The following is a 23,641-nucleotide window of genomic DNA, read 5'->3' on the forward strand; positions in this document are numbered from 1 at the left end:
CGGAGCCTGCTACAGGAACAGGCCAGGGCAGAAAAACAAGAGGCGAATTCCTTAATCACATCAGGATGTGAGAGGCGGGGGGAGGAGGGGGGCAGTGTCAGCGCTTCCTGTGCGTGCGCTGCAGGCTGGGGTTCAGGCCTCTGCCACACTGAGCTCCACGCCTGTAAACCTGAGCCTGAGCCCGGCCCCTGACCCCCCTCGCCAGGCTCCGGGGCTGCACGGTGTCCAAGCGCTTCCCCTTTAAGCACTCAGCAGCAGCATCTGGAACTCATAGCAGTGAGCAAGACAGGCACATGGGTGGGACTGGCAGGAAGGGGCAAGAGCAAAGTAGACTCGAGAGACCAGGGCTGCACAACATTTTATCCCCCCCCGCCATGCAGAATGCACACGCAGCTATCCTGGCTATAAATAGCGGGAGCTGCAGGGCCAGCAGGGGCTGGGCCCCACAGGGGTGACCCTTCCCTTGCTGAGGCGCGCTCTTCCCGCACGGTACCTGATCTTCCAGTTGTTTTCCCTCTTGGCTTCCCATTTCCTTTCCCATGGCGTCTGGGACGGGTGCCACTGACACATATTTTCCACCCTTGAATGCCAGCAAAGGCTCTTCTTGTCCACAAAGGGCTTCCAGGAAATACTTCAGAACTGTGACCCTCTTGCAGTCGGCTGCAATAACCTACGGGGTGAGGATGAGGGGATCGGGGAGAGAGAATGAAAACCAGTCAGGCCCAGGGAAGGCAGAGAGGAGAGGCGCTCAGGCACTGGCCAGAGGGAACCCTCAGAGCCCAGCTGCGGCTGCGAGCAGCGACAGGCCCAGGGAAGGCGGAGAGGAGAGGCGCTCAGGCACTGGCCAGAGGGAACCCTCAGAGCCCAGCCGCGGCTGCGAGCAGCGACAGGCCCAGGGAAGGCGGAGAGGAGAGGCGCTCAGGCACTGGCCAGAGGGAACCCTCAGAGCCCAGCTGCGGCTGCGAGCAGCGACAGGCCCAGGGAAGGCGGAGAGGAGAGGCGCTCAGGCACTGGCCAGAGGGAACCCTCAGAGCCCAGCCGCGGCTGCGAGCAGCGACAGGCTCAGGGAAGGCGGAGAGGAGAGGCGCTCAGGCACTGGCCAGAGGGAACCCTCAGAGCCCAGCTGCGGCTGCGAGTAGCGACAGGCCCAGGGAGCCCCGGGAGAGGACGGTTCCTCAGCCCCCTTGGGTTCAGGACTGAAGCGAACGACCAGCGGCCAGCTATAGTGTCTGGCCCTGGAGCTCAGAATGGGGGCAGGCTCACAGGTGTACACACACCGCCCAGACTCCACTGATCCCATCTCTCAAAAAAACCAGGGAGCCTGGCAGGGCTGAGCCAGCCCGATGCATTTGAATAGCTCAGGTAATTCTCCGATGGCTGAGACTCGGAGCATGGGAGCCGGGAACTCTCCAGCCCTCTGCCTGGGCTCCTTCCCCGGCTAGCTAGCACAGTGCTGGGACATGAGCCTTGGAGAGCCCCGCCTTTGCCAGTGACCATGTCCAAGCTCCCAGCGTCTCCGTGGACTTCCCTTTGCACCTGTCCGACTCAGCACTCGCCTCCACTTGCCGCGGAAACAGTGCCCAGGCTCCACTCCCCAAATCAAGGCCCCTGCCTGCTCTCCCCTTGTGGAGCCCCGAACCAGGCAGCTCGTTCACGGTTCTAGGGCATTTCACTCCAGTGAACTCCCGCAGGCGGGAGCTAGGATCAGACAGCAGGAATGGGGGGCACCCCACACAGTGGGAGATCAGCTGGAGGCCTGACATTCAGTGTGGGCACGGGGAGCAGCCGGGCAGCAGCGCACTCAGCTACCGGCGACGCTGCTGACCATGTGCCGTGAGAGCAGGAACAGACGCAGGGCTGAGGTAGCAGTGAGTAATGGGCTGGCAAGCAGCATGCCGAGTACCCCCCCACTGCACCAGGCTGCGGTGCAGAGGAAACTTCTGCACTTCCACAATGCTGCCCGTTTCCTCTCTGTGGGCTAATTTTAACCTTGTTGTTCCAGTGTGTTAGCCACCTGGCCCCGCTGTGACCCCTGACCTTGTGCCCTCGCTTCTGCATGAACTAGGGAGCCTCACGTCAGAGCAGGGCTTTCTCTGCCGGACGCAGCGCAGAATTGAAGGGCTCACTGCACAGCCAGGAGGCAAAAGAACCCTGGCTCCGACTCCCACGGGCAGAGACCTCGGGGGGGGGGGGGCTGCCAGACGGGAACAAGAAAAGCACTAAGGCACCTAACACCTTTCAGAGGGGCCTTGGAGGACATGAGCCTACATGGTGTCAGTGGAGCTAAAGAATGACTCATGGGGGGTAACACAGAGAGGCACAAGGCGCAGGGCTAGAGGGAATGGTCACTCTAAACGGAGGAAAACTGCCAGGAACATTCAAACTATGACAAGTCCCTCGCCAACGGCTCCTGCGCCAAGAGAGCTGTCATGGGATAAGGGAGACGCTCTCCCGGACTGAGAACTGGGTAACAGACAGGAAACACAGGGTAGGACTAATGGTCAGTTTTCAGACTGGAGAGGGGGTCCCTTGGGAGTCTGTACTGGGACCCGCACTAGCCAAGAGATTCATCAACAATCTGCAAAAAGGGGCAACAGTGAGAGGGCAAAATCTGCAGCCAACCCTAAATGACTCAAGCTAGTCAAGCTTGGAAAAGAGGCGAATAAGTGGGGCTATGATAGACGTCTAGAAAATCTTGGCTGGTGTGGAGAGTGACTCAGGAAACGTACTCTACCCAACACCAGAACTGGGCTCATCCAACGAAATGAATAGGCAGCAGGCAGTATTTCCTCACACAACACAGTCGACCCGAGGAACTTTTTGCCAGGGGATGCTGAGAAGGCCAAAACAATCACAGGGTTAAAAAAGATCTGGAGAAGTTCACAGAGGATATGTCCACCAGTGGCTCCGAGCCAGGGTGGGCAGGAATGCAACCCGTGCTTTGAGTGTCCCTCGCCTCTGTCTGCGACTAGCTGGGAATGGGCGACAGGTCACTGGATGATTCCCTGTTCTGTTCACTCCCTCTGGCACTGGCGCAGAAGACAGGAGACTGGGCCAGATGGGCCATTGGTCTGATCCAATATGGCCACTCCTATGGTCTAGGCTGGGGATTGTCCCTGGAGGGCACTTCACTGCTTGGAACACCCCTAAATCTAGACTGGACACCTCCCTGGTGCCTGGGACTGCTGCCCCCTCTGGCTGTCCCTAATACATGATCCCGTGTGGGGGCAGAGGTGAGAGGAACAAAGCGCAACACAGTGAGGCTAAAGAGCAAGGGAACTTCCTGCCCATGAGAACTACCTGGCTGTGGAGATAGTGGAGAAATGGGGAATTCCCCTTGCTTGGCTCACTGAAAACTAACTGGGTTAAATCCCTGGTGCCCAGCTCTAGGCCCAGTGACAGGACTTTTCCCAGCGGTTCCACGGGGCCCAGCTGCTGTGGGAATGGAACCGCGCACAGCAACTCAGCACAGCTGTGCAAATACTTGGGCGTGGCAAAGCCCGAGTTTGCATGCATGGGCAGGAGGGATGTGGCTGGGTGCTGCTGGGACACACAGCATTGTGACTCCTGGTGTCATCCGCCGAGGAAGGACTCATAGGCCTGGGAAGAGGCTGCTGTGGACTGGTGAGTGCAGCCACCTCGCTGGTTGCAAGCAGCAAGAGGTGGAGTCTCCAACTGGTCACTCAAGGTGCTGATGGCAGGAATGCAGCCAGCCCAGGACCTGCGACTGGAGTGAGGGGCACAGCAGAGCGAAGCAGCAGGGTGTTGGATCCACACCCATTCCTGACGGGATATTTGGGAGGCACCTCTGAAATGAACGACAATTGAGCCTACATCTTCTGCCTTATTTAGAATCCCAGAGGCTTTCTTCGGCAGCTACAAAGCAGGGCTGAGGGCTGCCTGAGCTCCTGCAAGGTGGCACGAGGAGGCATTCCTAGTTCTCCTGGAGATACGCTGCCCCCAGCCAGCCCTTATACACCCGAAGAAGAAGTTGAAAGTAAACAGGAGGGACCAGGATTAAACTGCTAAATCCTCTACAAAGTTGGGGGCTTTGGCCTTGAGAGTGGTCAGCAATGTTGCAGAAAAGGGGGGCGGGGAGGATTAGGCTTGTCCTCTTACCCCTTCCCTGAAAAAATATCCAACTAGGAAGCGAATGATTTCCTGCCAGGCTAGTGCAGGCTGAGCGCGATTAAAATCAGCTCTTCTGCTCTGGGAGAAGAGCCCAGCTGGCAGTGCAGGGAATAGTCCACCAGTAACTTGCCTCATGAACACATCAGTAAAAGGGAATGAAGCAGAGAACCTCAGCACCTCATCACATGAAGCTCCAGGAGCCTGCAGCCCTGTGTGTTCCTGCAGCGCAGCTGGCAGCAGGGACGGTGGCCTCTGGTGGGTGAGAGCAGGCTGACCTTGGCAGCAGCCTGCGTGACACACAGCTACTCAGTGCACTGAAACTTCCGTTTCCATCCCGAAAACAGGAAGTACCCGCATCAGGCCAAGAGTTCCAGCCACTGGGCTGCAGACCCAAAGAGGCAGCCTGGGGCCATCAGCACAGGCTGAGCTGGGAAGCAGCAGAGATGCCGCAGCCCAGGGGGTCCGTCTCCGAGGCTGCAGCAAGAACCGAAAGTTCAAATGCAAAGCGAGAGCAGCCCGCACCCTTCCCCCACAGGCGGTGCAGTGAGGCAGCAGGAACCGAAAGCCCAGCTTCAAGCAGTCACTCAGCGCACCCCTCACTTGACACGCACACGCCACTTGAAAAGGAAACCTGAGCCCAAGCTTTGGTGAAGTGGTCTGGTGCCTGCTGTGACCTGGGCTCAGTTCCCTAGAGACACGAGTGATGCCCTCACTAGCGTCTCCTGGGAACAGGCAGCTGGGGCGAGGAGCGTGGGGCCCGGGCCTCAGGATTTCACAGGTGGTTGGGCCTATGCACATCCCAGAAAACCTGCCTAGATGGAGCCACATGCTTCCCATTCGCACTGAACAGTGACCTAATCGCCAGCTGAGGCTCGGGTGGAACCTGGCTATGGCCATGTTTAAACACCCTCGGGCCTCTCGCTGGGGTTCAGAGCAGCCTTTGGAACAGGATGGGGAATTGCTCTTTTCTGGTGTCATTCTGGGGTCGGGGGCTCTCAGACACGTGTGACTAACCAGGCCAGCCTGGGCTCAGCCTAAGCTCTTTGGGCAACTAGGTCTATAGCTAGCGCAGGCTGTGCTCTGGGCTACAGTCAGCAACAGCCCCGTGAGCCACCCGGACAAGGCAGATTGGGGCCAGGACATTCCACAGCAGGGTGCAGGCTGGGTTATTTTTGCAGGCAAGGAAAGAGATAGCACTAGCCAAATCCCTGCTTTTGGCTAGCCCTCCAGCAGGCTTCCCAGATCCATTCTAATGTGCCTGGAACTCTGCCGGGTACGAGGCAGGACTGAACAAATATGTATCCCTACTGGCATCCCTAAAAATAAGCTGCGGACACTTGCATGCCTCTCTGCGGATGCAGATACCCACGGAAGGACAGAGGAGAGCCGCGGATGTGCAGGGCTCCAAAGGGCTCTGTAGCATGTGCCAAGACTAGCATGCTTCTGAAATTCCCAGCACTGCACTGAGGCGGGTCACCTCCGCTGGGGAGCGCACTAGCGCTGACAGGCCCACCAGCATTAACGCCCCAGCAGCTCCAGCTGACACAGCGTAAGAACGCCTGCATCATGACTTCCACCCAAACTTGCTAGCATAGTGTGTGCCTGTGACAAGCCCCGTGCAGAGCAGGCTAGGAAGAACACAGGCGAGCAGACTGCATGATCACAGTGGTTCCTTCTGGCCTCTGAGTCCTGAATCTACCAACGACATCCTAGGCAATGTCCTAACCAGGCCTCTTCCCCCAACATCTGGATCCTCATGGAACAATGTGCCAGCCAGCTTACATGCTTCATTCTCCCCTGGGTCTCACAGGAGCCAGGCAACACAGCAGTCATGTTCTCACATCTGGAGTATTGTGTCCAGTTCTGGGCCCCCAATTACAGGAAGGATGTGGACGCATTGGAGAGGATCCAGCGGAGGGCAACCAAAATGATTAGGGGGCTGGAGCATATGATCTACGAGGAGAGGCTGAGGGAGTTGGGTCTGTTTAGTCTGCCAAAGAGAAGAGCGAGGGGGGATTTGATAGCAGCCTTCAACTTCCTGAAGGGAGGTTCCAAAGAGGATGGAGAGAGGCTGTTCTCAGTAGTGACAGATGGCAGAACAAGGAGCAATGGTCTCAAGTTGTGGTGGGAGAGGTCCAGGTTGGATATTAGGGAAAACTATTTCACTAGGAGAGTGGGGAAGCACTGGAATGGGTTACCTAAGGATGTAGAGGAGTCTCCATCCCTAGAGGTGTTTAAGTCTCGGCTGGACAAAGCCCTGGCCGGGTTGATTTAGTTGGGAATGGTCCTGCCTAGAGCAGGGGGCTGGACTTGATGACCTTCTGAGGTCTCTTTCAGCTCTATGGTTCTCTGATTCTCGGATGGGTGAACACTTCCATTTTTGCAATCCCAAGGCTTTGTCTGGCCGTGTCCGGTTCAGCAACTTGAATGCAGGACAAAACCAGAGCCAACCATCCGCCACTGCTAAAATGGCTTGGTCTGAACCTGGCCATGTGCCCTGCCAATCCAGGCACTGCCACTCCAGGGTGGGTAATTAATAAAAAATTGCATTTATATTTACATTGGACTTTTTTGTTTTAAAATAATCAATAAAATACTAAACTTCTCATTTAAAAATAATGCTGACAATTAAATCTTATCACAAACATGCGACACCTGAACCTACAGGCTCATAACGTGAATTAATGGCTCTAGTCTGTCCAGCTAACAAGTAGCTCTTGGTCCTTGAAATTTCTGGGTCTTCAATTTCTGTTTCTCAGCAGACTAACAAGTGCAAAGCCAGACAGGCCAGACAGGATTATTTCTGTGCTGTGCCTATGTGTGGTGGACCTAGGCCAAACTCAGCAGAGGAGTTACTTAAGACATTGTCTGAAGACAGACTGACAATATATAGGAAAGGATGGAGGCAGCATAGAAGGGAACAGTGGAGTGCATTGGAAAGAAAAAGGGAAGAGGTTATTCAGCACACACACACACTTCTATATTCCCCTACACTTCTGCCACAGAAAAGTTATCATGGCTTCTGGGCCTAAGAGACTAGAATAGTTTAAAGAAATTTGTTCCCAGAGTAAAAAAGGAAAACGTGTCAAGTGTAAGCAGAAAAGGAAGATGCAGGGCCTAGCTGCAAGAATGAAACATGATAAGGAAAACCACTTATCGGGAGAAAATGATGTGGCTACGTCTGAAGAACAATGCAGATCAACTTTGCAATGCATCATCCTTCAAGATTCTCTCTGTGCCTTTTGGTGTAAGTGTGATTTGACAAGTAAATTCCCAAGCTGTTTGCTGTACTGGGTTTTGCTAGAATAAAGTTTAGCTTAGCTAATCTTTATGGCTTGTTTAATTAACTAACTAGGTGCAGAATTTATTATCCAAATATAAAGTACAGAAAGCTGCAGTAAGAGAAATCTAGAGTTGCCAGCTGCCACTGTCATTTTCCTATTTTATATTACATAATATATGCCTCTTATTTTTGAAGCTCATGGTCACAGACCATAATGGTGATGTTGTAAGTCTAATTCCCTACTTTACTTCAGCTTAACTCAGCTTTCCCAAAGAAGCCCTATTCTATGCTTGTTTTCAATGGGGCTTACTCCAAAATTAAGTGCACTGTAAGCACACAGTCTTAGCTTTTTTGAAATGAGTAGTCCTGTGGCACCTTAGAGACTAACAAAAATATAGATAGTATCATGAGCTTTCATGGGGAAAACCCACTTCTGCAGATGAGCTAGGTTACTTGGAATCAGATCTGCATCAAAATGACAGTGGGAGTGGGGAAGATGAGAGCTAGTTGTAGAGGTTTTAAGGACACCAAACATTTAAGTGTTCTGGGGACTTGTTTGTTAATGTTAATAATGTTGGAAATAAAAAAAGAAGTTTAAAGACACATATTGGCCGGCAACTCCGGAGACTACTGCCATTGCAAATGTGAAACATTTATATAACATTTAAGATTTAGTTTAATAAAATATAAGTGCTATTGTGTTTGTGTGTGTGATTTCGTTCTAATAGTTCCTAATGTATTGCTGCTACATCTGTAGCTTGACACAGGTAATGAGTATTATGTGCTATTTCCTAAATTAATAACAATCAAGTTATCTAAAAGAAACCCCCTTAGATGTTGTAAAATGCTGTACTGAACTGTAAATTAACATGTTTTAGTGATCACACTTGCACCATTGTTTGAAGAAATATGTAATGTAGCAGCAGTGGGAAACATGATTTAAATCAATGCTTTAAATTACCTTGATTTAACTCAATCCACCCTGCCTCATGCAGCCAAGAACCCTGGAGAAGGGGAAGGCCTGGCTGCACAGACAAAGTTGCAATGCAGGGATAAGGCAGATCCAGGCAACACCTGTACCTAGCAACGGGGCACAATCTGCACCATCGCAAGAGGAAAAAGTGAGGTGCCATCAGGAGGGAGCACTGAAGTGGCCTGGTCATAGACAATTGAGCCTCACTACTGGGATTGCTGGGCTGGTTCAGAGTGCAGGCAGCTTTCCCTACAGGTTCCCTGCAGGCAGCTTTTGGGCCAAGAGGCCAGTATAGCTGAGCGGCTTAGGAGGCTGCACACAGCTCCTCTCAGGCTCTACACAGTGCTGCAAGACAGGAGATGGCAAGCACAGGGGGGCCCTGGTACTCAGAGGCAGGAGATGGCAGGCACAGGGGGGCCCTGGTACTCAGAGGCAGGAGATGGCAGGCACAGGGGGGCCCTGGTACTCAGAGGCAGGAGATGGCAGGCACAGGGGGGCCCTGGTACTCAGAGGCAGGAGATGGCAGGCACAGGGGGGCCCTGGTACTCAGAGGCAGGAGATGGCAGGCACAGAGGGGCCCTGGTACTCAGAGGCAGGAGATGGCAGGCACGGGGGGGCCCTGGTACTCAGAGGCAGGAGATGGCAGGCACAGGGGGGCCCCGGCACACAACCGGGGCTCCCAGGGATGACAGTAACACAAAGAACAAGAGAAACCCAGTGTCTCTACCCCAGCATCACAGCAGCTGCCCAGCTAATCCCAGCTTCCAAAGGCAAAGAGCAGCGCAATGTAGCTGTGTCCATGCCCAGCTGCGGCTCTCCCCTAGCCTCAGTGTCCCACGTAAGCTGTAGCTCCAGAACCACCCCTCCAGCGGAATCCCTGCAGTCATGTCAAGGTTCAAGCCTTCTCCAATAGGCCAGCTGAGGGCCACCGCTCTCCCCGACTGGCACCCACTGAGGGTGAAGCAGGGTTACAGATGCACCTTTATGGATCCAGGCAGGATAAGATACAAATTGCCTGTGAGAAACTGCCCTGCCCCCGGGGCTCCCCTTGTGCAGCTCGGCGCAAGGGCAGAGCTCCTCTGTCACATTGCTCCACAGACCGTCCTCCTTGCTACTTCCAGATTGGAAACTGATCACCCACTAGCCCATCTGCATCACCTTGCTCAGCACACCCTCCTTCCTGCCTCCCGAGCTTGCTGTTTGCCTGGTGAGCTGAGGCCCTGGGGAGGATGCAATTGCACAAGGCTAGGGCTTCACTGGGTTAGGAATCAGGGGGAGAGTTCCCCAGGTACAGTGCTAAGGCTGGGTCCCTTCTGAAAATCAGACTGAATTGCATCTCTTGGACTAGGATACATTTTGCAGCTTCTGGGGTGTAGTTAGGTCAACCTAAACAAGCGGCAGATGCAGCTAGCTCAATGGAAGAATTCTCCTGCTGGCCTAGCTACTGCCTCTCAGACAGTGGGGCTACGAACCCCCATTGCTGAGGGAAGTGTCTACATGGCAGCACTCCAGGGCTGAGCTGTTCTACCACAGAGCTGACATACCGAGAGTCCCTGTGGCTGTGCCTGCCGGAAGAATCAGCACTGAGCAAGGGGGCCAGAGGACAGCTCCGGGTTACTCTCCTAGGATGACATTCGAGACCCTGGAAGTCTGCATGGAGCTCCCCATATAGCCGCAGAAGCCAGACAAGTTACATGGCTCCAAAGAGGAACCTCTCTCTTTCCAAACTGGATGTCTGACTTTCCCCAGTGTCTGGAATGACTTGCCCTGATGTTTTAATTACTTGGGATGTGGCCTGGACACTTCTTTTGTCAGTTCAACTGTCCAGCTCACCTTCACTGGACAGATGGATTGCACTGCAGTCGGCTGCCAGCCACTGGCACGCTTAGTTCAGACTCCTATTTTAGAAGGACAGGGTGCTGCTTTGCCATGGTCAGCACAGACATTCTGCTGTGTGGGAACCAGCGGTCCCTCTATGCCGTGCAAAAGAAATGTTGGGCCGCCCACCCTGCCGCTGAACTCACCACCACTCACTCGCCTGCTGGAATGGAGGGTGAGTGGTGGAGGCGGTGGCCTGGTGGGTTCTGGCCAGCTGCTCTCTTTGCGCCGGCAGAGACAGCCTCACAAGCCGTGGTTCCAGCTCCGGCGGTGGAACGTGGCGGTGGACGGCTGCCCCCTCTGTGTTGGCAGAGACAGTCTCACAAGCCGTGGTTCCAGCTCCGGCGGTGGAACGTGGCGGTGGGCGGCTGCCCCCTCTGTGTTGGCAGGGACAGTCTCACAAGCCGTGGTTCCAGCTCTGGCGGTGGAACGTGGCGGTGGGCGGCTGCCCCCTCTGTGTTGGCAGGGACAGTCTCACAAGCCGTGGTTCCAGCTCTGGCGGTGGAACGTGGCGGTGGGCGGCTGCCCCCTCTGTGTTGGCAGGGACAGTCTCACAAGCCGTGGTTCCAGCTCTGGCGGTGGAACGTGGCGGTGGGCGGCTGCCCCCTCTGTGTTGGCAGAGACAGCCTCACAAGCCGTGGTTCCAGCTCCGGCGGTGGAACGTGGCGGTGGGCGGCTGCCCCCTCTGTGTTGGCAGAGACAGCCTCACAAGCCGTGGTTCCAGCTCCGGCGGTGGAACGTGGCGGTGGGCGGCTGCCCCCTCTGTGTTGGCAGAGACAGTCTCACAAGCCGTGGTTCCAGCTCCGGCGGTGGAACGTGGCAGCAGGCGGCTGCTCTCTGCTCCGGCTGGGGCCATGTCACCGGTCCCAGTTCCAGATCCGGCAGGTGGGTCAACACTTGCACTTCAACAAGGACACCGTGGTTTGAGTTGCCCTGTTTTCTTTGCCTTAATTAACCATCTGTAATTCATGAACTGGTTCTAGAAAAATGGCTGAATTTCTTCAATTATTATGTCAAACTTAGTCAGCTCACTCATTTTAATCAGACTGCGTGCCTTTACATTTTTGAAATCATATTTAATCTAAACACTTTTAATGCAACATTTCCAAATAGCCAAAATACAAAGATCTAAAACAAATAGTATCTTTTCTGAGTATATTTTTCATTCATAATCCACTGACTCATCACAACATGAGCAGATATAGTATAGAGCAATGCAACTATAATAGATGTCAGGGCTGTCCTAGATACAGCAGCTGAAGAAATCAGAATACAAACCATTTAGTATGTAACTCACAAATTTAAAAGCCCAAAGATCAATGACTCGCAACCTTTCAATACTGGTGTACCCCCACTAAGGAGTCTAATTTGTCTTGTGTACCTCCAAGTTTAAAAACTACTTGCTTACAAAATCAGTTATAATCATGGAAACATATGACTTGGAGATGCAAACTCGATCCCCAGCACAAAATTCAATGAATGAAGGGGTGTGTGTGGGTGTGTGAAGTGGAGGCAGGCAGATGTATGAGGGCACTAAACAAACTCACATATCAAGCGATGCACTGCTCAGGAGAGCAATAGCTGGAGTATCTCTCTTGATTCATAATTATAGCTTCTTTGATGTTGACAGTGAAGAAGCCCAATGTGTTTTCACTTGCAGGATTTTGCGTCACATTATCAGGAAAGTCAATATAATTGACACGTCAGACTGAACAGATTTGTAATTCCCATGGTTTGGCAGACATCTAGCTTCCTTCGTGGCTGCTGAAAATTTTGCAGTTTTACTTTAGTTGTTGGATTTCACATCTGAAGTTATTTCAAGTTGTTCATTATCCCTTGCGTTAGTATCTTTCTTCCATAACATTTAATGAAGATATAAAAGGTATGTGCTAGTACCTGGTGGGTGCCACGGTGCACCTGGCCTCAATATTGGTGCACAAGACAAGACTCCCTCTGCTCACAGATGGAAAATCTTAGAGGGTCCCTGCTGGGTACCAAGCCCTGGGGGAGGCACAGTGCCAAAGAGGGTCAGCCCCTGGAGTGTGGGAGGTGGTGTCTCTAGATGTCTTTCCAAGCGCTTTCTGTTGCCCAGGAATGAAGCTGTGCACAGGCCTCCAGTGCATGGCCTCCAGGAGCTTGGAGAAGCCTGCCACCCAGACCAAATCCCAACATTTCCAACTCTTCCTGCCGTTTCCCCTGGGCCAGTGCTCAGTTCAGCTCCCCACCCAGCAGGTGCTTCCCACTCCAGAAGGGCCTCCCGATCAGGATACCTTATGCGAAGGTGAAGCCTCGCTCAGCTGGCCACGCATCTCAAATCAGCAGCTATGGCAATACACTGGAAACATGGCCTCCCAACGGGTGGGCAGGGCGCTAGGAGCGTGGGAAACTTGTACAGAACGTTTGGATGAGTGTGAAGAGCAGGCCTGAGGACTCCCTGTAAGAGCGTGCAGGGAGCCACGTGCCTTAGCCCCACAGCGTCCTTGTAGCTCTGGCTGTGTACCGATCAGACATGGGGCACTCAGCCCATTGTGCCACTGTGTATCCATTCAGCAAGGGGGCGTCTCACACCCTTCCACGTTCTCTCCTGCATTCCAGATACCTGAAGCCAGGGTTCGAGTGCTCTGCGCTCACCATGCTGCCCTGCCAAGTGCTATGGATGTCAACACACATCCACGGGTCATGGGAGCTTTCTGTTTAGGGTTCTACTGGAGAGAGAGAATTCAAGCAACTGAAAGTAACAGCAAAAGCCATCTGCCACATCTTGTCCTACCCTACCAGCCGTGCTAAAGGCCTGACCATGCCTGATCCCAGGCTGAAGCATGGGGGAAAGACAGTGAAGGAAGACAGATCTCATGACCTCTACTCAGATTGACTTTGACAAAGCCATTATTTGATCACCTGGACTGAGCTACTTCCAGGAAATAAAGACTTTCCCTGCTCTGTTCCCTCCCTTCTCAGGCACTAGGACAATGTGCTTCCCTGGCTAGTTCTGAGTCCATGTGCTGGTTTGTGGCATTGCAAGAGAGATACAAAAGTGGGTTATAGCAGGCTCCCTGGTGGAGGTAGAATGGCTCAGCAAGGGAAAAGGGACTCCTGCATCCCCAACAGACACTTGCTGCCTCTGAGGGAGTCACTAAAGCTAGAAGAGCAAGTCACTTGAAGGCAGAACTACTTGTTCAGGCCAGGAATTGATTCTGAAGGTCCCAGCTGCCAGCTGCGACCTGCCTGGTAGAGTGTGTGGAGAGGCCTGAAATGAAGTAGCTCATTTCTGTTTCCCAACATCTTCGGATAATGAAGCTCTAGGGATGAGCAAGGCCCCCAGCTGATGTGGCCTCGAGGCTGCCAGCAGGGGCAGCGGGAAGGTACACTCTCAGTCTGGCAGGAAAATGACATTGGGTCTCCAGGTTGTCGGAAGTCTGCAGAACACGAAGCAGTGGCAGTAGCAATCAGAGCATGGTCGAGTCCTGCCTATGGAAACAGACCCCAGTTGCTGCATCCCTTGGAGATCTGACTTACGACCTAAGCAGTGGGAGGCAACCAGCAGTTAAGGAGCTAGAACATTCTGCCTCGTACTGGCAGAGCTAATCTGGAAGCAGTCTCTGAGAGTTTGCACAGCTTGTGCATCCTCTGTGCAGTTCCTGGCTGCTTTCCATCACAGATGAGAGTTTTATGTCAAATTTTAAGTTTGACCACAAATATTTGAACCTCCCAGCCCCACAAACGCAGTATCTTCTCTGTGGTTTAGCTGGCACCAAGCATGTATTTACGGATCTCTAGATGTCTGTCTGTCATTTAAATCTCTCACAGAAGGGCCAAGGCTTCAAAGCACAAGGGGTCCTCAGGCAGACTCTGTGATTCACCCTCTCCAGCCTTTGTTCATCTGCCCAGGATGGGAAGAGGTGCAGACGCAGGCCAAATCCATGCAGAGGGCACTGGCTAGGCTAAGCCACGGAATACTTTGACTCTATGAAGTCTGCTTTCCAGAGAATGTCAACTGAGATTCCACTCTAAGCTCCCCGGTTGCTTGCCCTGGTGATATTTGAATGGGGATGAAAGACTTGGGAATTTTCTGCTCCTCTTTTAGGAAACGTTGGATAAGAACATTGAGGTTGGTGAGACCACTTCACTTCAGCAGCTCAAAACCACAGAAGCCAGGAAAGTGGCTATACCTGGCTACTGCTCAGAGTGGCTCTGCTCCTATCCTCAGTGACTCAAATACAAGCAGCTTGGCCAGTTTGAATCCAGACCTTACTGAACTGGGAGCCTGCCCTGGAGAAACTGGCTGCCTGGCTCAGTAACACGTAGCATCTGAAAAGAACTAAAATGGTTTTCAACGGCAGACTGGCACTGAACACAGGAAAGGCCGCTCTGCCAGGAAAAACACAGACCCTCCTCAGCCCCCAAAGCAAGAGGACTTAGCCTTGTCATTTCACCCCACTGAATACAGGGGAGCAAATCAAAGAGGCTGACCTCTGAGCTGAGAAACATACTAACTGGGAGAGTTAAGGGGCGTGGCAGCATGAAATCTGAGTTAATGTGCATCTGTGGGTGCAGTGTAATTCCAGCAGGCTGCGTGTGTTTGTAGGCTAGTACTCGGAATTGGATGGCTGCTCCGCTGATTTTCATGGGGTTTTGCGAAGTGAAAACACTACAGAGTGCATTGCTCTCAGAATGCTGCTCTCACCACCTCGGAGACACCCGAACTAAAACAAGCCAGCAGAGCAGAGGAGGTTACTAAGCAAAACGGCACGATGCCCACGGAATGACAGTGCAACATGCACAGGCACCAAAGACTCAGATACCTAAGTCACAGCAGCACGATGGAAAGGCTCCTCTCCTAAAACAAAAGCAGTGCTCTGCGAATCATCTGCCCCATTCACATACCACTGCTCTGAGCACTGCACCCCTCCCCCATTAAGCCCAGTGGCAGAATGGCAGGGAACTTGGGGAGTTTGGACGATCTCTTAATGAGAAGCAGCTGAAGCAATTGAAATATTTCCCTAAAAATAACAGCTGTCCACCTGGGCAGCCGCCGTGCGTGTCAGGCCCAAGGAGAGGGCCATGCGACTGTGCAGCAAAGCAGAGCAGAGTGGGAATGCCAGAGGCCCCTGGGGCATGGCCCCGCCTGGCAGGGAATGTAGTCTGTGAATGCCCTTGAAAACAGAGGGTGGGACTGTGGCGGGGAGTTGAATGACCCCAGGAGAAAGCCTCCACATGGTGGTCAGCTGCTGCGCAACAGCCCAGAGATATCAGCGGTCCTGGCACTTTCCGACACCAGGAGCCCACTTCCAGCTGCCACTCTGGGGAGAGACAAACGCTGCCGCGCAGGGGACTCCCACTGTGCGGAAAGCCCGCGTCCTCTGCTGGAGAGCAGGTTTCACCAGCCTGCCAGAGAGGTAACAGAGCTGGAGGGGAGCGCTCTGCAGCCGTGGCTCTCAGGAAGCAGCACACACAGCTCTGCTACTTGTCCCAAACACTCAGCTCAGCTGGCTGGCTCTCAGTCACTCCTGCCCAGCTGGGCTGGGGGTCGAAAGCACACCTAGGGAGGGGACCAAGCTATGGGAACTCGCAGGGCGCCTGCAAGGGAAAAACCATTCCCTCTGTTCTCACCCAAGCCCCTCCTCCCAGGACCCAGAGGCAGACACAGCATTTGCTGGGCCCCTGCCCTGACACGGAGGAGCTGAATCAGAACAATAGGGGTGCGGACATTGACGGGGCTGGACAGGGTAGGAGGCCAGGGAGGGGGCACTGATCATGCACACATACAGCTGCTGTAGCTCCATTTCCTGAAGGCACAGTAGGAGGAGAGGGCTATGTGCCTGCTCCACCCTCCATGTAACACTGTCCCGGCAGCCCAGCTGTGTGTGGGGAGCCAAGTTTGGCAGAACTGGGGCCAGACATTACCAGCCCTGGTGTAGACAGCAGGTCCCCGCGAGGAGCACTGTGTTGACTCAGGGCTAGTGCAGTGTGTTCCGAGGAGCTCAAGGTAAATCCCAAGTTCGCAAGCAGCGGAAGGAAGGGAAGCTGCGAGCGGTGAGACCTAGCAGCGTGGCCAGGGGACAAAAGGCATATTGCACGGCTCATTGCCACGCCAAACACCACTGCCTCATCTCTCCCAGGCCGAAGAAACCAGTAATGCAGTGAGGCTCCCGCGCAGCAGTCGGCACGGGGTGCCCCTCTTCCTGCACAGCGGCACACGAAACTCACAGAGAAAACAGACTTGAGTGCAGAGTCCTGACTCTCAGCTGGGGAACTTCATGCGGTGCTGGGAAACGGCCTGTTAGCATTTGATTTACTACGTTTTACAGAGAAAAAGCCAAGACAACCTGGAGTCACTCAGCCCGAGTCCGAGCCAGTCTTGCTGGCCAACGGCGCACTGCACGAATGCCCCCGCCCGCTCAGCACAGCCATGGGGCAGGGTGGAAATTGCACAGGACACATGACCAGGGGGAGGCTGTTCCACATTGTTCATCAAAACGTACTCTCTGCAAGCCATGCTGGGCAACTAGCCACAGCCGCCATGTCTGCTGCATCCACGTTTAAAACCCGTTCCAACGGGATGCGTTTCTCTCCCTCTCCCATTACACAAACCCAACTGCAGCAGGAAGGCCAGACGCCACAGCTGGGGAGGGGCCAAGTCAATCTCATTTTCTGCCAAAGGCTCTGGCTGGAAAAGGACAGATGCTGCCCCGACTGTCCCTTGCAGGGCCTGAGGATCTGGAGAAGCTAAAAAAGAAAATGACCGAAATTGCCTCAAACACCCAACTCATCTTGAATCAGTCAAGTGCCGCGAGGGGTCAGCAAGCACCGAAAGCAACCGGCGCTCTGATGGCCACAGGCATCCCAAGCGCTGCACATCTGAGTGTTTGCCTCCTTTCTCTGGCTTGGCCTCACCCATTCTTCTGGCTCAGGTACCATCTCCCAAACTCAACCTGTCCTGCTGCCACCAAGCCCCACTGCCCCACCTTCAGACACTGCCAGCCTTCCGCCCAAACCATGGCCATCTCTCAGCCCAGCACAGACCCCACCTCTGCCCACTCCAACACGCCTCCGTGTCGCCCCTCCCCTCCATGCATCTGCCTCCCAGCTGTTAACATCTGCTGGGATCTCACTGTTCCGCTCCCACCCAACTCTCTGATCATTTCCTTCGGGCACCGTGCAGCACGTGGCCTTTGCTTGCCCCACTCCTGACACCTGGACAGCCTCCTAGGCCCGGCAGGAGATCCCTGCAGTCTCCCCATGGTGCTTCCGGGCCTTGACCAGCAGTGGATTTTAAATAGCACAGAACCATGAAGCAGCAGCTGAGCACCATGGAGCACTCCCATCCTTCACCCAGACCTCCCTCTTCCGCCCCTCCTCCCCCCAGAGCACGAGGGCCGGGCAGGAACCTTGCCTGTAAAATGCCACTTACGCTTACAGAGCCATCTCAGCAACAATAGCTTAGAAGCAATAGGATCTTTCAGGAATAATTGCTCCTACACCCAAACAAATACAAAGAACATGTGGCCTTGAATTTTAAAAGCAGCAGTGACGTGGGCGCACCACTGGCTGCCTGTGCTCTCGAGGGTAGGCTGCAGGCTTTCGGAGCTGCGAGAGCACCCCACTGACACTGTATATTTTGCAGCTGCAGTACTCCACACAGCTGTAGTACTGTATACCTCTGTATAAAACCATGGCACGACCCCATCTTGAATACTGCTTACAGATATGGTCGCCTCATTGTCTCAAAAAAGAGAAATTGGCAGTGGAAAAGATTCAGAAAAGGGCAACAGAAATGATGAGTGTGGAACGGGTCCCATATGAAGAGATTAAAGAGACTGGGACTTTTCAGCTTAGAAAAGAGGAGACTAAGGGGGGATATTATTGAGGTCTAGAAAATCATGACTGGTATGGTTAAGTGAATAAGGAAAAGTTATTTACTTATTCCCATAACACAAGAACTAGGGGTCACCCAATGAAATTAATAGGTAGCAGGGTTAAAGCAAACAAAAGGAAGTTCTTCTTCACACAGTGAATAGATAACCTGTGGAACTCCGTGCTAGGGGATGTTGTGAAGACCAGGACTTTAACAGGGTTCAAAAAAGGACTAGATAAATTCCTGGAGGTTATGTCCATCAATGGCTATTAGCCAGGATGGGCGGGGGAGGGTGTCCCCTAGCCTCTGTTTGTCAGAGGCTGGGAATGGGCAATAGGGGAGGGATGATTCCCTGTTCTGTTCACTCCCTCTGGGGCACCTGGCATTGGCCATTGTGGGCAGACAGGACACTGGGCTAGATGGACCTTTGGTCTGACCCAGTGTGGCTGTTCTTATGTGCCCGGACCTGGCCCCTCTTTGTGTGCAGGGCATGGCAAGGTGAGAGCAGCAATTCTTTTAGCTTTCACAAGTCTGAGACATCTTGGTGTCTACTTCCTTGTGCTTGGTACTGGCGGCCCCTCAACTGTCCTGCTCTTTTGAAATGTGATGGCAGGAGCATGCAGATGTAATGTATGGGCCCAGGTGATTAGGGGCCAGGCAGGGGAGGTGAAGCATTTCACCGGACCAACTTCTGCTGGTCAGAGACAGCAGCTTCTGAGACACACAGGCCTGAAGAACTGTGTGTGCCCCGAGACCTGGACTCCTCTTCCAACAGAGGCTACCCGCCTCCACTGTGAGTCTCTCCTGGCATGCGCATCGGCCGGGGAGCTCTCCACATGAGGCAGACAGTGAGGGAGCCCTGTCTGGATACAGGTGAACTCAACGTCCATTTCAACCCAGTGAGAGGCAAGCTTCCTGGGGACCTCCAGCACCTGGGGGCTGGTGCTGCTCCTCCCTGCAGAGTAGGGTGGCAGAAAAGGAGAAGGTGTTCTTGGACGAAGGAGCCCAGCGAGGCCGAATGGCGTGTGGGCTGGCAGCCAGCCAGCCAGATGAGCGGTCACAGACAGACAGATATGCAGGACTGGGCAGGACAGAGAAATACATTTGTGAGTCATTAGCATAGTGATAAGGGGCTACGGCTGCCCAAGGACAGGGTGTATACGAGACAGGGCACCAGGCGAGCACAGGGTCACGACAGTATGAGCACCAGTTCTGAAGGCTGCGGCTGCCCGAGGACGGGGTGTATACGAGACAGGGCACCAGGAGAGCACAGGGTCGTGACAGTATGAGCCCCAGTTCTGAAGGCTGCGGCTGTCCAAGGACAGGGTGTATACGAGACAGGGCACCAGGAGAGCACAGGGTCGTGACAGTATGAGCACCAGTTCTGAAGGCTGCGGCTGCCCAAGGACAGGGTGTATGTGAGACAGGGCACCAGGAGAGCACAGGGTCGTGACAGTATGAGCACCAGTTCTGAAGGCTGCGGCTGCCCGAGGACGGGGTGTATACGAGACAGGGCACCAGGAGAGCACAGGGTCACGACAGTATGAGCACCAGTTCTGAAGGCTGTGGCTGCCCAAGGACAGGGTGTATACGAGACAGGGCACCAGGAGAGCACAGGGTCATGACCGTATGAGCACCAGTTCTGAAGGCTGTACAAAGCGCAAGGAAGCTAAGGATGAAGACAAGACCGAAGACTTGGCCAGAGAGCAATCACTGGAGCCCAAGCAGGTGGCATGTGCTGATAGAGAGTTACTCTGGGGCAGGTTTTCTCCTTGAGATGCAGCCTCAGCGAGCAAGAGGCGGTTCAGTAGAGCGGCGAGGGCAGGAACCAGACAGGGCAGTGGGCCTGCCATGCCGTTCGAAGAGCCTGGCCAGCAGCACCATTACAGTAGCTTAGATGTGCATGAGAGAAGGGAGAGGAGACAGCAGTTGGAGAACCAGGTGGGGCTGAGGGTACTCTCTCCTTTAGGGAGGGGGAGAGCAGTGTGTGCGTGGATGCTGCAAGGAAGGAGGCAAGAGACAGGTGAGGTCAGTAACTGGGAGGGGCTGGGGTTGTAAGAAGCAGCCCTGAGTCAGAGCCTGGAGAAAAGGAGCCAAGAGGTCTGGGAGGGAAAGGGTGACTGTCAAAGACGAGAGGGCGGTGCTGTGCCAAGCGGGGGGTGGGGGGTGGCAGGGAAGAAAGGCATTTAGGGGCTGCATGGCAGAAGTAAGCCCTGAGCAGGCATTCGAAATGAGAGGACTGACACCTGCGCTCTGGGATATGGAGGGGATCCAGGGGCTGGTGAGAGCAAGAAGAGGGCAAGGGAGAAGGGAGGCAGGATTCACGGGCAGGGCAAGAGCAGCATCCGGCATGGCTGACAAAGAGGCTCCAAGACTGGGCTCCTTGCGTCTAGGGCTCATGTTCCACCCAAGGCAAGACGCAGCGTATGCAGAAGGGAGGCCAAGGAAAGGTTTGAGCTAGACTCCCATGGGTAGCTGGGCTCTCTCCAGCCCCGCACAAACAGAGGCAAGCTGTGGAGAACAGCGTAACAGGAGACAATTTCTATTAGCAAGAACCTCTGGGCTGTCTCTTGACACCTAATTAATTACCAGGTAGCATCCCCTTGAAGTTGCCAACACAACACACACAAGTTCCAGCACGATTCAGAGATGAACTTTGCAATAAACTTTAGCGTTTTACTTCATCTCCTGCCACAGCTTGAGGTCCTGGGGAGGGGGAAGGGACAAAATCTAAAACAGAGGGATCGCTGCTGACTAATGAATGCATGAATGGTCTCTGAAACAAACTCAGTTTCCCTGAGAGCAGCAGCTTTCAGGCAGGTCCTGGTATGTGCTTCTCCCATAAGATACCAGCCCCTTGCAGACCACTGTCAGATGCAGGTCATTCTCCACTCCCAGGAGTGACCTTACAACTGGACAACACGACTGTGGCTAGGAAGTACTATTCCCAGTGAGCAAGAGGGAAGCCCATGGGATTTTCACCTTCTTATAGGGTGTGTTCTTGCTTCACTTCACTCTTCTGCAACACCCTGCAGATGGTACCCTAGGGGATACTGGGCCATGCAGCAGAGCTGCAACATGTGGCTATGCCAGGCAATCGACAGGTCACTGGAGGAAAAGCCCTGATTGCTCAGCACACCAAGCACCTATTGACTCATCCCTCCCAAGGAGGAGTCTCTCCCACCCAGTCCCAGAAAGATCAGAGATGGGGGCTGCACACATCAGCCGGCTCAGTGGTCACTGCCTTTCTCTACGCTGCAGGGAGGAGGCCACGCTCAGATGTGCAAACTTGTTAGCAGAAAGGTATCAGCCACCTGAAGGGAAGCTCTGAGAAGAGGAAAAAGAATCCAGTGGCTCATCTGATTGGAAATAGTAAAAGCACCTGGCCCTGCCGTGGCCGAGTGTGAGCAATTCAAGGAAGCAGGACTAGGTGTGAGGAGATGAGTCAGGACACACTTCCTGACAGGGCTGCACCATGTACTAGGAGCGCCCCATGGGAACAGACCTGCTGTGCTTTGAGGAAGGGACAGGAGGGACAGGAGGGACCTTCAGACACTGCCAGCCTTCCGTCCAAACCATGGCCATCTCTCAGCCCAGCACAGACCCCACCTCCGCCCACTCCAACATGCCTCCGTGTCGCCCCTCCCCTCCATTCATCTGCCTCCCAGCTGTTAACATCTGCTGGGATCTCACTGTTCCGCTCCCACCCAACTCTCTGATCATCTCCTTCGGGCACCGTGCAGCACGTGGCCTTTGCTTGCCCCACTCCTGACACCTGGACAGCCTCCTAGGCCCGGCAGGAGATCCCTGCAGTCTCCCCATGGTGCTTCCGGGCCTTGACCAGCAGTGGATTTTAAATAGCTCAGCGCCCCAAGGGACACTGCTAGGTGTGTTGTGGAGACCTTTCTAGAATGCCAGCTTTCCTGTCTCTGCCTTCGCCTGAGCCTTCCGCCCTCTGCCACCCCACAGCAGCTGGCCCCTTGGGAGGGACCTGAATCCCAAGGCCAGAGCTCTTTCTGCGGCCATGGAGGACTCCCCTGACTTGAGTACCATGCTCTCTACCCCTCTCCAGTGCAAATGTTCCAGGCCAGTGATGGGCAGCCAAGAAGAGTGAGTAGGACACAGGAGAGGCCCTCCTCAGTCTCAATGGGCTGCAGCAGCCTGCGGCTTACTGGGGTGCCACCTGCGCTCTCCTGTCTGCCCACCTACCCCATGTGCCTCTCACGCACGGGGCACCAGAGCCCTGCACTTCCTCCCCCCACACACTTTTGGAGCACCATGAATCACCTGATTCACGTTCTCGCCCTGCTCCTCCCCCTCCCTCCCAGAGCTGGAATGCCGCGAACCCAATCAGTGGATTTGTGGTGCTTCAACTGCTGGGAGGGAGGGAGAGGGTAGGACATGCGAGCTCTGGTGCCCCTGTGTGCAAGAGGGAGGGAGACAGACAAGGGGTCCACAGGCCACAGGCTACCCACCACTGTTCCAGCCAATCCAGAAGGTTTCATTTCTTTGACAGCACCAGGGAACGAGAGGACACTAAAGCACTGCTGTGCTGATCCCTCAAACACAAATGCAAGCCCAGTTCCCTCTCCAAGTGCCTGATTTCCTTGGGATGCTGCAGAACCAGCAATGGGGCTGTTTCGGTCTGCCCTGGAAGCATTCGCAGCAATGCATCATTTGGGCAGGAATGTCGTTGCTCGAGTAAAGGCTGATGCAGCCTGAGGGAGGGAAGTTTTCTTCCTCCCCAGGACACAGAAGGGCCAGCTTCTTCCAACACTCTCCTTGGCCAAGGTGTCCCAGCTGCATCGGGGGAGGGAAGTTGACTCTCTGTGGCCCACTCAGTCCCCAGCCCGGGCAAGGCGGCCAGTGGCTGAGAAGTGCGGTGGTTTATGTGAACTTCCCCGGCGCTAGACTTGTCCGCAGAGATCAGCAGGAATGGCCAGGAGCAGATCTGTGGCCCAGGCCTGCAAGACATCAAGCCCTCTGATTCTGTCCCCATTCTAAAGCCTACAGACCACTGGGACGGCCTTTGAACCAAAGGAAGCCCCGCTGCAAAGATCTCTGGGGCACGTGCACACAAATACGTCCTGAAATAACGGGCACACTATTTCGCCAGCCTGGTAAACCTTGTTGCACAAGGGATAAGGGATGGCTCAAAATAGCACTTAATTTTGAAATCTGGCACCCTGTAGACATGCCAAGTTTCAGAAGAAGCTATTTCAAGGTGGAGCGGAAATAAGATACGCAATTTGCATATGTCGTTTTGAGTTTAGGGTGCTGTGTAGACGCACCGAGGAGGCCTGCACAAGGGCGACCCAGCCACAGCCCAGCTCTTTTCCCAGTGACAATTCTTGACACGACCCTGGAGCCCTAGACAGGCTTCGAAACGAGAGCAAAGCGAGACAAGGGATGGTGAAGAGGGGATGAGTGAGGGAACACGCTGGGGGCTACAAACAATGTTAAGCACGAGGGCAAAGGAAACGAAATCTGGAAACTCGGACGTGATCAAGAATCCAGTCTC

General features: G+C 54.1%; 1 protein-coding gene across 6 annotated transcripts in view; it reads right to left on the minus strand.

Moving 5' to 3' along the window:
- Nucleotides 1-23,641, minus strand: part of SMG6 (SMG6 nonsense mediated mRNA decay factor) — a 157,527-nt gene that overhangs the window by 16,297 nt on the left and 117,589 nt on the right. For all 6 annotated transcript variants that reach the window (XM_075904436.2, XM_075904437.2, XM_075904442.2 and 3 more), the window contains exon 14: nt 494-670. In XM_075904436.2, coding sequence (XP_075760551.2) covers nt 494-670 — 177 coding nt within the window. The remainder of the gene's footprint in view (nt 1-493; nt 671-23,641) is intronic.

Source organism: Pelodiscus sinensis, chromosome 21, assembly GCF_052426305.1.
Source record: "Pelodiscus sinensis isolate ZL-2025 chromosome 21, ASM5242630v1, whole genome shotgun sequence".
NCBI lineage: Eukaryota > Metazoa > Chordata > Testudines > Trionychidae > Pelodiscus > Pelodiscus sinensis.